This window comes from Salmo salar, chromosome 08, assembly GCF_965601325.2.
Source record: "Salmo salar chromosome 08, fSalSal1, whole genome shotgun sequence".
Classification (NCBI taxonomy): Eukaryota; Metazoa; Chordata; class Actinopteri; order Salmoniformes; family Salmonidae; genus Salmo; species Salmo salar.
In genome coordinates, this window is record NC_138298.1 from 16,560,367 (window position 1) to 16,573,471 (window position 13,105).

At 42.1% G+C, this 13,105-nt stretch overlaps 1 protein-coding gene across 3 annotated transcripts in view; it reads right to left on the reverse strand.

The window, feature by feature from the left end:
* The window catches only part of LOC106610077 (uncharacterized), an 88,768-nt gene that overhangs the window by 69,583 nt on the left and 6,080 nt on the right, over positions 1–13,105 (reverse strand). For all 3 annotated transcript variants that reach the window (XM_082978197.1, XM_045723148.2, XM_045723147.2), the window contains exons 4-5: positions 853–1,017; positions 359–470 (exon numbers count right to left, since the gene is read on the reverse strand). In XM_082978197.1, coding sequence (XP_082834323.1) covers positions 359–470; positions 853–1,017 — 277 coding nt within the window. The remainder of the gene's footprint in view (positions 1–358; positions 471–852; positions 1,018–13,105) is intronic.

Sequence of the window (13,105 nt, forward strand, 5' to 3'; positions counted from 1 at the left end):
AGTTTGTCAATTACCTGGTCAAGTTCATACATTATAATATGTGTTTTTGTGTATAAACATAAGGTGTATAGCCTTCCCTGTAGCTCAGTTGGTAGAGCATGGTGTTTGCAACGCATGGTGTTCGCAACGCCAGGGTTGTGGGTTCGATTCCCACAGGGGGCCAGCACAGAAAAAAATGAAATGTATGCATTCACTTCTGTAAGTCGCTCTGGATAAGAGCGTCTGCTAAATGACTAAAATGTAATGTTAATGTGTATTCATTTCATTTCATGAATGGAGAAAAAACAATAGCCAGGTGCATCACTATTCCCATTGAAGATCTATTAGTGTATGTAGGATATATGTATTTCTTCCTTACCTTGCTCCCCCATCTTTAGTCCACTCAGCAGATCAATGCTCTCTGGTTCGTCTTCTATTGTCTCCTCTTTGACCAGCAGCAGATCAGGCTTCCCATCCTCCATGTCTACTGACTGTAAGAGATACAGAGTGAGAGGATGTTGGATCAAGAAATCTGATATGAGCACCCTGCTATGGAGAATCTTCTGATTGGGCAATGAGGGATTCCTATAAGCACTATGCAAACATGTTAGTAGATTTGATTACTTGACACTTTTTAATTCATGTTTTGATAATTGAAAGGCATGGTCCAAAACTTAAGACCAAATTAACTAAGACCTGGGCTTGTATCCACAAACTATCTCAGAGTAGAAGTGCTGATTGAGGATCAGGTCCCGCACCTGTCTATATAGTCTCATTCATTTTGATGACCAAACTGATCTTAGATCAGCACTCCTATTTTGTGGACAGGCCCTGACCTAGTACCATTAAAACATTCATTTGTAGTGGGTTCACCTCAGTGAGACTGTGTGTGGTCCTGTGCTGCTCAGCTGGTTCCTCTGTGGGTTCAGGAGGAGGTGAAGTCTGGTTGTCTTCCATGACCATGGTCCCCTCAGGGTTCCCCAGACCCTCCACACACCCCTCCTCCTTCAACAGCAGCACATCTGGACCCTCATCCTCCTGGAAGAGACAGGTGATACAGATTACACAGACATACACACAGGTAATAAACACACTTTAAACATGGAGGGTCCATACTTGCAAACATAAGCAACCACTTAAATTTAAAACGGGTCCCCGATACAAAATATGTATCAGCCAATTAAAATCGTGACGAAACGCTAAATTGTAGCTGGTCCCATCAGACATGACACACAGTGAGGTTGTGCTAACCTCACTGATTTTATCCTGGCACAAGTTCTTCCAACCACACGTTCTGATCATCAAAACAACTATCACGTGTATTTGACTAACTGGTCAAATTGCTCTCTGTGTAAATTGCCTAGTCCACATAATTGTTGCAAATTATGGCAAGTGTTCGAATCGCACTAGTTTTTCACACTCTGAAATGTAGATTTACATGTATTGTCTTAGTGTGTTGAAAAGGGACGTAGCCTAGAGCCAACAACTTGAAAATGAAGATTAAGAATGAATCATTAAGCCTTGCAAACACACTGCTATTTGCTAATAATCATATTGCATAGGTTATTTAAATGGACACACACTTAAATGTGGGCCTACATGTTTATATGCAATTTTATAATCATCTGCTTTGTCACAAGCTAGGTTTCCATTTCCTTCCAATTGGCAACAGATTTTCAAGCGAATATTAAAAAAATCTGCATAAAGAAAATATACGTTTTTGCTTAAGTTTTCATATACTTAATAAAAATCTGAAGTTCAATACGTTTTCAAGCCTGAGTTTTGTCACAATCTGTAGAGTTGAAAAATAAACTTAACTGTTGCATTAAATAGCAAATGTGCCTACTCTGGGAGATACTGGTGATTTTACTGTGTACCTGCACTGTGTTAAATTCACTGTGTCAAAAATGATCGACTCCCATAGAGTTGTTTTAGCAACTGCCACTGCCAAATGACCCTTAGTGTCAGTGCTGATAACTGGTGTTAATTGCTAAGGTGTAAAATGTTACTCTATTAGCTGTAGACTTTTACTCAGTAAGTGTAAACATCATCACAACCCTGCCCATAAATTCAGTTTCTGCGCTCAAATTTCCTATTTTCTCAATGCCATTGTTGGATACACAAAATCCTAATTTGTTCTACGCAAAGGTGAGTTAAGCAATTATTTCACTGATATTATTTAGCTATTTTAATTTAAATACTTGGTTGTCAGACTTCAGTGTATCATAAAAAGTCTAACAGTTTTGACTTCATGTGTGTTGCAGCTATCGTTTCACTTTTTGCACGTCTTTGCGAACTTGTTAGGGCTAGGGTCCTTTTATCTCAATTTCCACCTGACTGACGTGCCCAAAGTAAACTGCCTGAAGCCAGGATATGCATATAATTGGTACCATAGGAAAGAAAACACTTTGAAGTTTGTAGAAATGTTAAACTAATGTAGGAGACTATAACACAATAGATATGGTAGGAGAAAATCCAAAGAAAAACCAACCAGAATAAAAAAAATTTGAGAGCCCATGCTCTTACAATGGAAAGTATAGGGAAATAATGAATTCTAGCCCCCAGGATGCAATTCCTATGGCTTCCACAGGGTGTCAGCAGTCTATGTTCAAGGTTTCAGGCTTGTAATTTCCAAAACGAGTAAAAAATATGAGTTTTAGTACAGGGACACACTCTTGGAAATTTGTGTTTGGGCACGCGATGAAGACAAGATGCACCTGCTAATATTGGTTTCCTATTGAACATACTTCTTTCCGAATGAAATATTATAGTTTGATTACATTTTAGGGTATCTGAGGAGTCAATAGAAAGATTTTGACTTGTTTTAACAAAGTTTAGTGGTAGATTTTCGGATTCCTTTCTCTGCATGTTGAACGAGTGGATTACTCAAATCGATGGCGCCAACTAAACAGACTTCTTGGGATATAAAGAAGGATTTTATCTAACAAAACGACACTCCATGTTATAGCTGGGACCCTTTGGATGACAAATCAGAGGAAGATTTTCAAAAAGTAAGTGAATATTTAAATTGCTATTTGTGAATTTATGAAACCTGTGCAGGTGGAAAAATATTTTGATGTGGGGTGCCATCAAACAATCGCATGGCATGCTAGCGGGACGCCTAGCCCTAAAAGTTTGAACATGCACCTGTGGAACGGTCGTTAAGACACTAACATCTTACAGACGGTAGGCAATTAAGATCACAGTTATGAAAACTTACGACACTAAAGAGGCCTTTCTACTCACTCCAAAAGAAAGATGCCCAGGGTCCCTGCTCATCTGTGTGAACGTGCCTTAGGCATGCTGCAAGGAGGCATGAGGACTGCAGATGTGGCCAGGGAAATAAATTACAATGTCCGTACTGTGAGACGCCTAAGACAGTGCTACAGGGAGACAGCACGGACAGCTGATCGTCCTCGCAGTGGCAGACCACGTGTAACAACATCTGCACAGGATCGGTACATCCAAACATCACACCTGCGGGACAGGTACAGGATGGCAACAACAATTGCCCGAGTTACACCAGGAATGCACAATCCCGCCATCAGTGCGCAAACTGTCCGCAATAGGCTAAGAGAGACTGGACTGAGGGCTTGTAGGCCTGTTGTAAGGCAGGTCCTCACCAGACATCACCGGCAACAACGTCACCTATGGGCACAAACCCACCTTCGCTGGACTAGACAGGACTGGCAAAAAGTGCTCTTCACTGACGAGTTGCGGTTTTGTCTCACCAGGGGTGATGGTCGGATTCGCGTTTATTGTCAAAGGAATGAGCGTTACACCGAGGCCTGTACTCTGGAGCAGGATCAATTTGGAGGTGGAGGGTCCGTCATGGTCTGGGGCGGTGTGTCACAGCATCATCGGACTGAGCTTGTTGCCATTGCAGGCAATCTCAACGCTGTGCGTTACAGGGAAGACATCCTCCTCCCTCATGTGCTATCCTTCCTGCAGGCTCATCCTGACATGACCCTCCAGCATGACAATGCCACCAGCCATACCGCTCATTCTGTGCGTGATTTCCTGCAAGACAGGAATGTCAGTGTTCTGCCATGGTCAGCGAAGAGCCCGGATCTCAATCCTATTGAGCACGTCTGGGACCTGTTGGATCAGAGGGTAAGGGCTAGTTTGCTGTAAATAAACGCAGTTGACAGTGAGAGAATGTTTCTTTTTTTGTTTATGCATGGGAAACAGTGTTTAAAACCCTTCACAATGAAGATCTGTGAAGTTATTTGGATTTTTACGAATTATCTTTGAAAGACCGGGTCCTGAAAAAGGGACATTTCTTTTTTTGCTGAGTTTATTATATTCTTGTCAGGGCATCACCACCGTTCAGTGTGAAAAACGTTTGCACAAGGAATTGTCTCCTTGTTCCCATAACCTGAAATATCCCTACACAGCAAATGGATATGTAAGTATACATTACAACTGATAAAGGGCATCTGTGTTTAATTCCTCTGGTATGGTATCGGAGCAAATGGGACTTGGTTATTTGTTTTTTCTTTCAAGATTAGTAACCATGTTAATTTTCTTAAGGAACATTATTACGACCCTAATAGTGGAAAAGGGTACCTCTGGTATAGAATCAAAACCGTCGAGGAATTTGGCTTCAGAGAAACTGTCCACTCAATTATACTCTGGAGGCCCAACTGCTGAGAGGGAGTCCAGTCCATCCACTTTGGCTACCCCGAGTGAAGACCAGTGCAGAGAGGCCATTTCTCTTATGAAACATTCTTCTGATGAAGAAACAGTCAAACAGAAGATGAAATTGACCTTTGAGTACAGGAAGATGTCCCACGAACGAGTAAACGCTCCACCATCGAACCGAATTTCCAGGTTAAAGTGGAATGTTTTGTGAGAAAGAAATTGACTTGCACAAAACTAAAGTTTTGTCTTTGTCTTATTTGTTTCAGATTGAACAGGATTTTGTGCTGCTGTTTGGAGAGGGAACATCAGCCCAAGTTTTTGCAGAGGTGGCCAACTACATTCAAGCAAAAGATCCTCATGCTAAGCAAGACCCTAAGCAAGGCCACTCAGGGAGCTGAACTTCAGGAGCTGATCCAGATGGCAGAATCTGCAGTTGATGAGGGAGCTGACACAAATGCTGAAGGTTAGATGATTATCATTTATATTTCAAATGACTCTGAAATGTTAATGTCACTGATGATGGAATTTACCATTTTAAATTAGGATATTTTTGTTTTAGGATGGGACGGTGACCTTTCCTCCATCCTTCTCCTGCTCCATTTGATTCCTCCATCACAAAGCAGCAAAAGACCAGGCAAGATGTCTGAATCCCAAGCTGAACAGCATCTTGTGATATTCCAAAAGGTTATTCTTGGACAGTGCTGCAGCCGTTATTATGAACTAATGATAGTTTTTATCGTCTTCAGGCAGGAACCAGTATCCAGGAGCACCTTGATGCGATTGACCAGAGCCGCCAACCATATCTTCTTGCAGTCGGGACCATGAAGAGCAGCATCCATTCTTACTTCATCATCCTGGACAAGCGAGCCTTGCAAGACAACGAGCACTCTTGGTGCATTCGATGAGCTTTTCAAGACTCCCTTTGTTTTTGGTACTGCTTGCAATACAATGCTGCGCAACATGTACACCTTCATAAACAGGCAACTGTGTACAACAGACATTGGGAAGGTTAAGAAGACTCCAAGGGTTGCTGAACTCAGAGCTAGACTCCTGCACTCATGCTGATTAAGTTATATGTTTTGTTTGCCATGCTAGTCATGGAAGTACCAACTTCCTCGTGAGGCATTTCAAGTTGATGCATGGAATGTGCCCTGGTAGAATTCTTAACCTCTCTAGGGGATGTGGGACGCTACCGTCCCACCTGGCCAACATCAAGTGAAATTGCTGAGCGCCAAATTCAAAAACAGAAATACTCATTATAAAAATTAATGAAACATACAAGTGTTATACATCGGTTTAAAGATTAACTTCTTGTTAATCCAACCACAAATTTACTGCGTAGGCTAGTCTACATGATGAGATTATGGATAAGAGCGATAATATTTGTATTTGCCAAATGGCGGTCAAGCATCGATCATCAAGTCACCAGAATAAGACCCTTGATATTTATTGGAATGGAGCGTCAAACTCAACACTGTGCGCTTTCACTCCCCTGTGAAGTTCATAACTTATTTAATCTGTAGCCTAATAAACTGCATGGTTTCCTTAGTCGTAGTGGGAGGACCACACACCATAATGTTGCGTGACTCCAAGTTTACTTCGATATGATAGTTATATCAATATTTAGATATAAAAGGCGTTTCCACCGCCATTTCTCGTATAATACATTTTACCAACCCAAAACCATCCCACCATGACGAAAGAACAAATTATCGGTCTGCAATTATACCATTTTACCAAAACTTCCTGTTTCCACCACAGCTGTCATTTTTTTATATACAGTATGACTTTACTCAAAAACTGTCGATGGAAACGTGGTTACATATGCATTATTTGACTCGAGGAGGACGAGCGTTAAAGTGTACAATAGGATTATAGGTTGCATTCTCGTTATCATCCTACACGAGGCAGTATTGCAGTTCCTTTAAAGATGTTTAATCGACAGTCTTAATGTAGGATGACACTTGGCTGTCATTAGTATATTCTTATGTAGGCTACACTTACATGCAGACCTATAACGTTTTATAGGCTATGCATTATTATAAATCATCCATTTTGTCACGTGCGTTTTGAATCGAACATCAAGGTCCGGCAGTGAACAGTTTTTTCCTAAACTAAAAAGCTTGATGTGAGGGGGACTCATGGTGAAAGTGCACTATTGATTTAGAGTCAACCGCTTTAGCAGTGTGTGCCGCCTAGAAGTGATGGTGATAATGGTAGCCTAATGGTAGCCTACATGACTGAAATTTTACAAATGTGTTTACGATGTATGATACACATGTTGTAAGGACCTCTTGTGGATGGGTGTGTGTGAAACAGAAACAAAAACATGAATTTTGTCATATATGCCAAAACTGTGAAAATGTAGTCTAACATTAGAAGTAGCTAGTAACCTAGTCAAGGATGCATCAATGCAATATTGGCACACAACATTTTGTTACAGACCAACGGAACAAAAGTAAACCTTGAATGTGAAGGTTGCACAATGAGATAAAACTTGTTACACTATACACAAGCCAAATTTGTGACTGCTAAAGATGTGTACGGTAGAGTTCATTCATTTAACTATGGCTACACAAAGAGGAGGAATCATCCACCTGCACTCAAATTGGATGATGGGAGCAATGATTTGGGTCTAAATGCTATTCAGTCTTGGTGTCTCCGTAATTTGCCATTGATATATTTGGTGATCTGGTACAGAAAGATGATAAATACTGGCAGCTGCTTCTGTTACTACTCCAAATTGTAAATATTGTGTTTTCTCCTATACTAACAGAGGGCATTACTATCTGGGGCAGCAGGTAGCCTAGTGGTTAGAGCGTTGGACTAGTAACCGAAAGGTTGCAAGATTGAATCCCCGAGCTGACAAGGTAAAACTGTCGTTCTGCCCCTGAACAAGGCAGTTAACCCACTGTTCCAAGGCTGTCATTGAAAATAAGAATTTGTTCTTAACTGACTTGCCTCGTTAAATAAAGATTAAAATAAATAAGTAAAAATCTGAAGCACTTATTTGCTGAACATCATAGGCTTTAAGTATTTGTTTCCTGATAGAAATCTGTTACCGAAACACCACTTCATGACACATTATCCTCGTTGTATAAGGAATATTGGGCCAATTCTTCACTCATGGTGTATGCGCTTCGAGGCAAAACATAATTTCTTTAAAAAGAAACTGAAGAGTTTGAAGAATGTCACTATTACCTTAGCCAAGAAACACAAATTGCATGGCGTATAATTGGGAAACGTTCAGCCAGGATAGACTAGCTATAGGTCAAGTAGGTCCAGGAAAGATGTCAAGGCTCAATGACCTGAAAGAAGGCCATGAGATTGCCTCCAAGTTGAATGTCTCAGTGCACACAAATGTTGTCAGGTAAATGGGTAAAGCACCATGGTACAGAATATCGTCTTGATTTGGTCATATGTGGTGAAGTAGTCATTGAAATTGCAGTATTTTACAAAATGAAGGCTATTGTTCTGAAAGATAAATGTTTTTTTGTGTGGGTCAGCTCTTGAAACCTTAAGTTTTGATGATCATTTGCATGCATTTAAAGTTGTTTTGAAGCAAAGTCCACCATGCAAGGTATAATGTAAATGACATGTACTGTACCACAAACCTTTTGATTTGCTCATGTCATATGGAGCAAGGGATTTTTTTGACTATATTGTCCCCTACTGTCACTTGATAACAGTTTAAGCCAGGGCTGTTACTAGGTTGTGAGAAACATTTGTTTTTAATGTAAATGTCAGCATTTTCCAACAAACCTATTGATTTGCTCATGTCATATGGAGCAAGGGATTCGTTTGACTACATTCGACTGTCACTTGATTACAGTTTAAGCCAGGGCTGAGACTTATGGGTCGGTCAGAAAACATATTTGAATGTTGAAACCGCTTTGCTTGAGTTTGTGAAATTCCAAGTGCTTTTACAAAATATGATTTACATGGGAAGAGTAAATAAATTAAACACTGAATAGAGTAAACACATTTTTACTCTAATAGGAGTCACCCTAGATCAACACTAGTGAGTGTCACTATAACAGTGTTGATTACCTTAGTGTTACATTATATCAACACCGGCCAGTGTAGTGCTGGGTTAACTTTTTGCACTCGTGTTAAATCAACACTAGAAAATGTAACACTGTACTTTTTAACTGTGTAGAGTGGGACCATATGTACTCGCTGACAGTGTTAAATCAACACTAACCCGCCAATCCTTCACGACTGGAATACCGACATAATCTGCCCGAGGATCCCAACAGGCCCCTCAGGCGCGATGTCCCCTGAAGGCCCATTCTGCTAACCGAGGCCTGCTAGCTATCTATAGCATATATGGCACATCTATAGCTGATCCATCGGCCAGTTTCTTGGACCACTATACCCATTTTGCCAATTGGACTTGGACCCCTCTGCTACTTGGAACCCTACTAATTCCAAGACTGGTCTATTGACGTCACCGCACGAGGAGGCAAAAACAGACTTTCCCCCATTGCGACGTCTCTCTAAGGCCCTTATGCTAGCTTGCGAGCCCCGGCCTGCTAACTGTCAGAATCGCCGTGTCCCTAGCCAGCCCAACCACTCACTGGACCCATACGATCACTTGGCTACGCATGCCTCTCCCTAATATCAATATGCCTTGTCCATTACTGTCCTGGTTAGTGATTATTGTCTTATTTCACTGTAGAGCCTCTAGCCCTGCTCAATATGCCTTAACCAACCATGTTGTTCCACCTCCCACATATGAAATGACATCACCTGGTTTAAACAACTATATCTCTCTCATCATTAGTCAATGCCTAGGTTTACCTCCAATGTACTCTCTTCCTACCATACCTTTGTCTGTACATTATGCCTTGAATCTATGCTATCATGCCCAGAAACCTGCTCCCTTTACTCTCTGTTCCGAACGTGCTAGACGGCCAGTTCTTATAGCCTTTAGCCGTACCCTTATCCTACTTCTCCTCTGTTCCTCTGGTGATGTAGAGTTTAATCCAGGACCTGCAGTGCCTAGCTCCACTCCTACTCCCAAGGTGCTCTCATTTGTTGACTTCTGTAACCGTAAAAGCCTTGGTTTCATGCATGTTAACATTAGAAGCCTACTCCCTAAGTTTGCTTTATTCACTGCTTTAGCATGTCTTAGCCATGTCTGAATCCTGGCTTAGGAAAACCACCAAAAACCCTGAAATTTCCATCCCTAACTATAACATTTTCCGTCAAGACAGAACTGCCAAAGGGGGCGGTGTTGCAATCTACTGCAGAGATTGTCTGCAGAGTTCTGTCTTACTATCCAGGTCTGTACCAAAATAATTCGAGCTTCTACTTCTTTTTTTACCCCCTTTTTCTCCCCAATTTTTCGTGGTATCCAATTGTCAGTAGTTACTGTCTTGTCTCATCGCTACAACTCCCGCACGGACTCGGGAGAGGCGAAGGTCGAGAGCCACGCGTCCTCCGAAACACAACACAACCAAGCCGCACTGCTTCTTAACACAGCACGCATCCAACCTGGAAGCCAACCACACCAATGTGTCGGAGGAAACACCGTACACCTAGCGACCTGGTCAGCGTGCACTGCGCCCGGCCCACCACAGGAGTCGCTAGTGCGCGATGAAACAAGGATATCCATGCCGGCCAAACCCTCCCTAACCCGGACGACGCTAGGCCAATTGTGCGCCGCCCTGTGGGCCTCAGAGCCTGGGCACGAACCCAGAGTCTCTGGTGGCACAGCTAACACTGTGACACAGTGCCTTAGACCACTGCGCCACCCAGGAGGCCCTTCGAGCTTCTACTTCTAAAAATTCACCTTTCCAGAAACAAGTCTCTCACCGTTGCCGCTTGCTATAGACCACCCTCTGCCCTGGACACCATATGTGAATTGATTGCCCCCCCATCTATCTTCTGAGCTCGTGCTGCTAGGTGACCTAAACTGGGACATGCTTAACACCCTGGCCATCCTACAATCTAAGCTTGATGCCCTCAATCTCACACAAATTATCAATGAACCTACCAGGTACAACCCCAAATCTGTAAACACGGGCACCCTCATAGATATCATCCTAACTAAATCGCCCTCCAAATACACCTCTGCTGTTTTCAACCAAGATCTCAGCGATCACTGCCCCTCATCACTGTCAAACGCTCCCTAAAACACTGCAGCGAATAGGCCTTTCTAATCGACCTGGCCAGGGTATCCTGGAATGACATTGACCTCATCCCGTCAGTAGAGGATGCCGGGTTATTCTTTACAAGTGCCTTCCTCACCATCTTAAATAAGTATGCTCCATTCAAAAAATCTTGAACTAGGAATAGATATAGCGCTTGGTTCACTCCAGACCTGTCTGCCCTTGACCAGCACAAAAACATCCTGTGGCGTTCTGCATTAGCATAGAATAGCCCCCGTGATATGCAACTTTTCAGGGAAGTTAGGAACCAATATACACAGGCAGTTAGGAAAGCTAAGGCTAGCTTTTTCAAACAGAAATTTGCATCCTGTAGTACAAACTCAAAAAAGTTCTAGGACACTGTAAAGTCCATGGAGAATAAGACCTCCTCCCAGCTGCCCACTGCACTGAGGATAGGAAACACTGTCACTTCCGATAAATCCACAATAATTGAGAATTTCAATAAGCATTTTTCTACGGCTGGCCATGCTTTCCACCTGGCTACCCCGGTCAATAGCCCTGCGCTCCCCACAGCAACACGCCCAAACCTCCCCCACTTTTCCTTCACCCAAATCCAGATAGCTGATGTTCTGAAAGAGCTGCAAAATCTGGACCCCTACAAATCAGCCGGTCTAGACAATCTGGACCCTCTCTTTCTAAAATTATCTGCCGAAATTATTGCAACCCCTATTACTAGCCTGTTCAACCCCTCTTTCGTATCGTCTGAGATTCCCATAGATTGGAAAGCTGCCACAGTCATCCCCCTCTTCAAAAGGGGAGACACTCTAGACCCAAACTGCTACAGACCTATATCTATTCTACCCTGCCTTTCTAAGGTCTTTGAAAGCCAAGTTAACAAACAGATTACCGACCATTTCGAATCTCACCGTACCTTCTCCGCTATGCAATCTGGTTTCAGAGCTGGTGATGGGTGCACCTCAGCCACGCTCAAGGTCGTAAACGATATCATAACCGCCATCGATAAGAGACATTACTGTGCAGCGGTATTCGACGACCTAGCTAAGGCTTTCGACTCTGTCAATCACAACATTCTTATTGGCAGACTCAACAGCCTTGGTTTCTCAAATGATTGCCTTGCTTGGTTCACCAACTACTCCTCCGATAGAGTTCAGTATGTCAAATCGAAGGGCCTGTTGTCCGGACCTCTGGCAGTCTCTATGGGGGTGCCACAGGGTTCAATTATCAGGCCGACTCTCTTCTCTGTATACATCAATGATGTCGCTCTCGCTGCTGGTGATTCTTTGATCCACCTCTACGCAGACTACACTATTCTGTATACCTCTGGCCCTTCGTTGGACACTGTGTTAACTAACCTCCAGATGAGCTTCAATGCCATACAACTCTCCTTCCGTGGCCTGCAACTGCTCTTAAATGCAAGTAAAACTAAATGCATGCTCTTCAACTGATCGCTGCCTGCACCTACCCGCCCGTCCAGCATCACTACTCTGGACGGTTCTGACTTAGAATATGTGGACAACTACAAATACCTAGGTGTCTGGTTAGACTGTAAACTCTCCTTCCAGACTCACATTAAACATCTCCAATCCTGCTGCCAACATACAGACTCAAATCTCTTGCCACTTTAGTACATTTTATAAAAAGGTATCACTAATCACTTTAAATAACGGCACTTTAATAATGTCTACATATCCTACATTACTCATCTCATATGTATATACTGTATTCTATCTACTGCATCTTGCCTATGCCGCACGGCCATCGCTCATCCATATATTTATATGTACATATTCATCCCTTTACATTTGTGTGTATAAGGTAGTCGTTGTGAATTTGTTAGATTACTTGTTAGATATTACTGCACTGTTGGAAATAGAAGCACAACCATTTCGCTACACTCGCATTAACATCTGCTAACCATGTGTATGTGACCAATAACATTTTATTTGGATGTTCTCTTGATAAGTGTGTTATTGGACCATTTTCTTGTCCTGCTAAGCATTCAAAATATAACGAGTACTTTTGAGTGTCAGGGGAAATGTATGGAGTAAATGTATGGAGTAAAATGTACAAAAAGTACATAAAAGTACGTAAATCTAGTGAAATATAAATAGTAAAGTACAGATACCCCAACATAAAAAGTATTACTTTAAAGTATTTTTATATAAGTACTTTATACCCCTTTGTTTGCAAGTATTGATCCAAAGTGTTTACCCATCCCCACTACGTTTGAGTCCTATACTGTAGTTACAGAAGGAATTCATTGTTGTTAAAACTTTGTCCGCTATGATAAGTCAAAAGTCAGAAAATCCTGACAAAACTATTTTGATGTGTACAGTAGGTGTTTT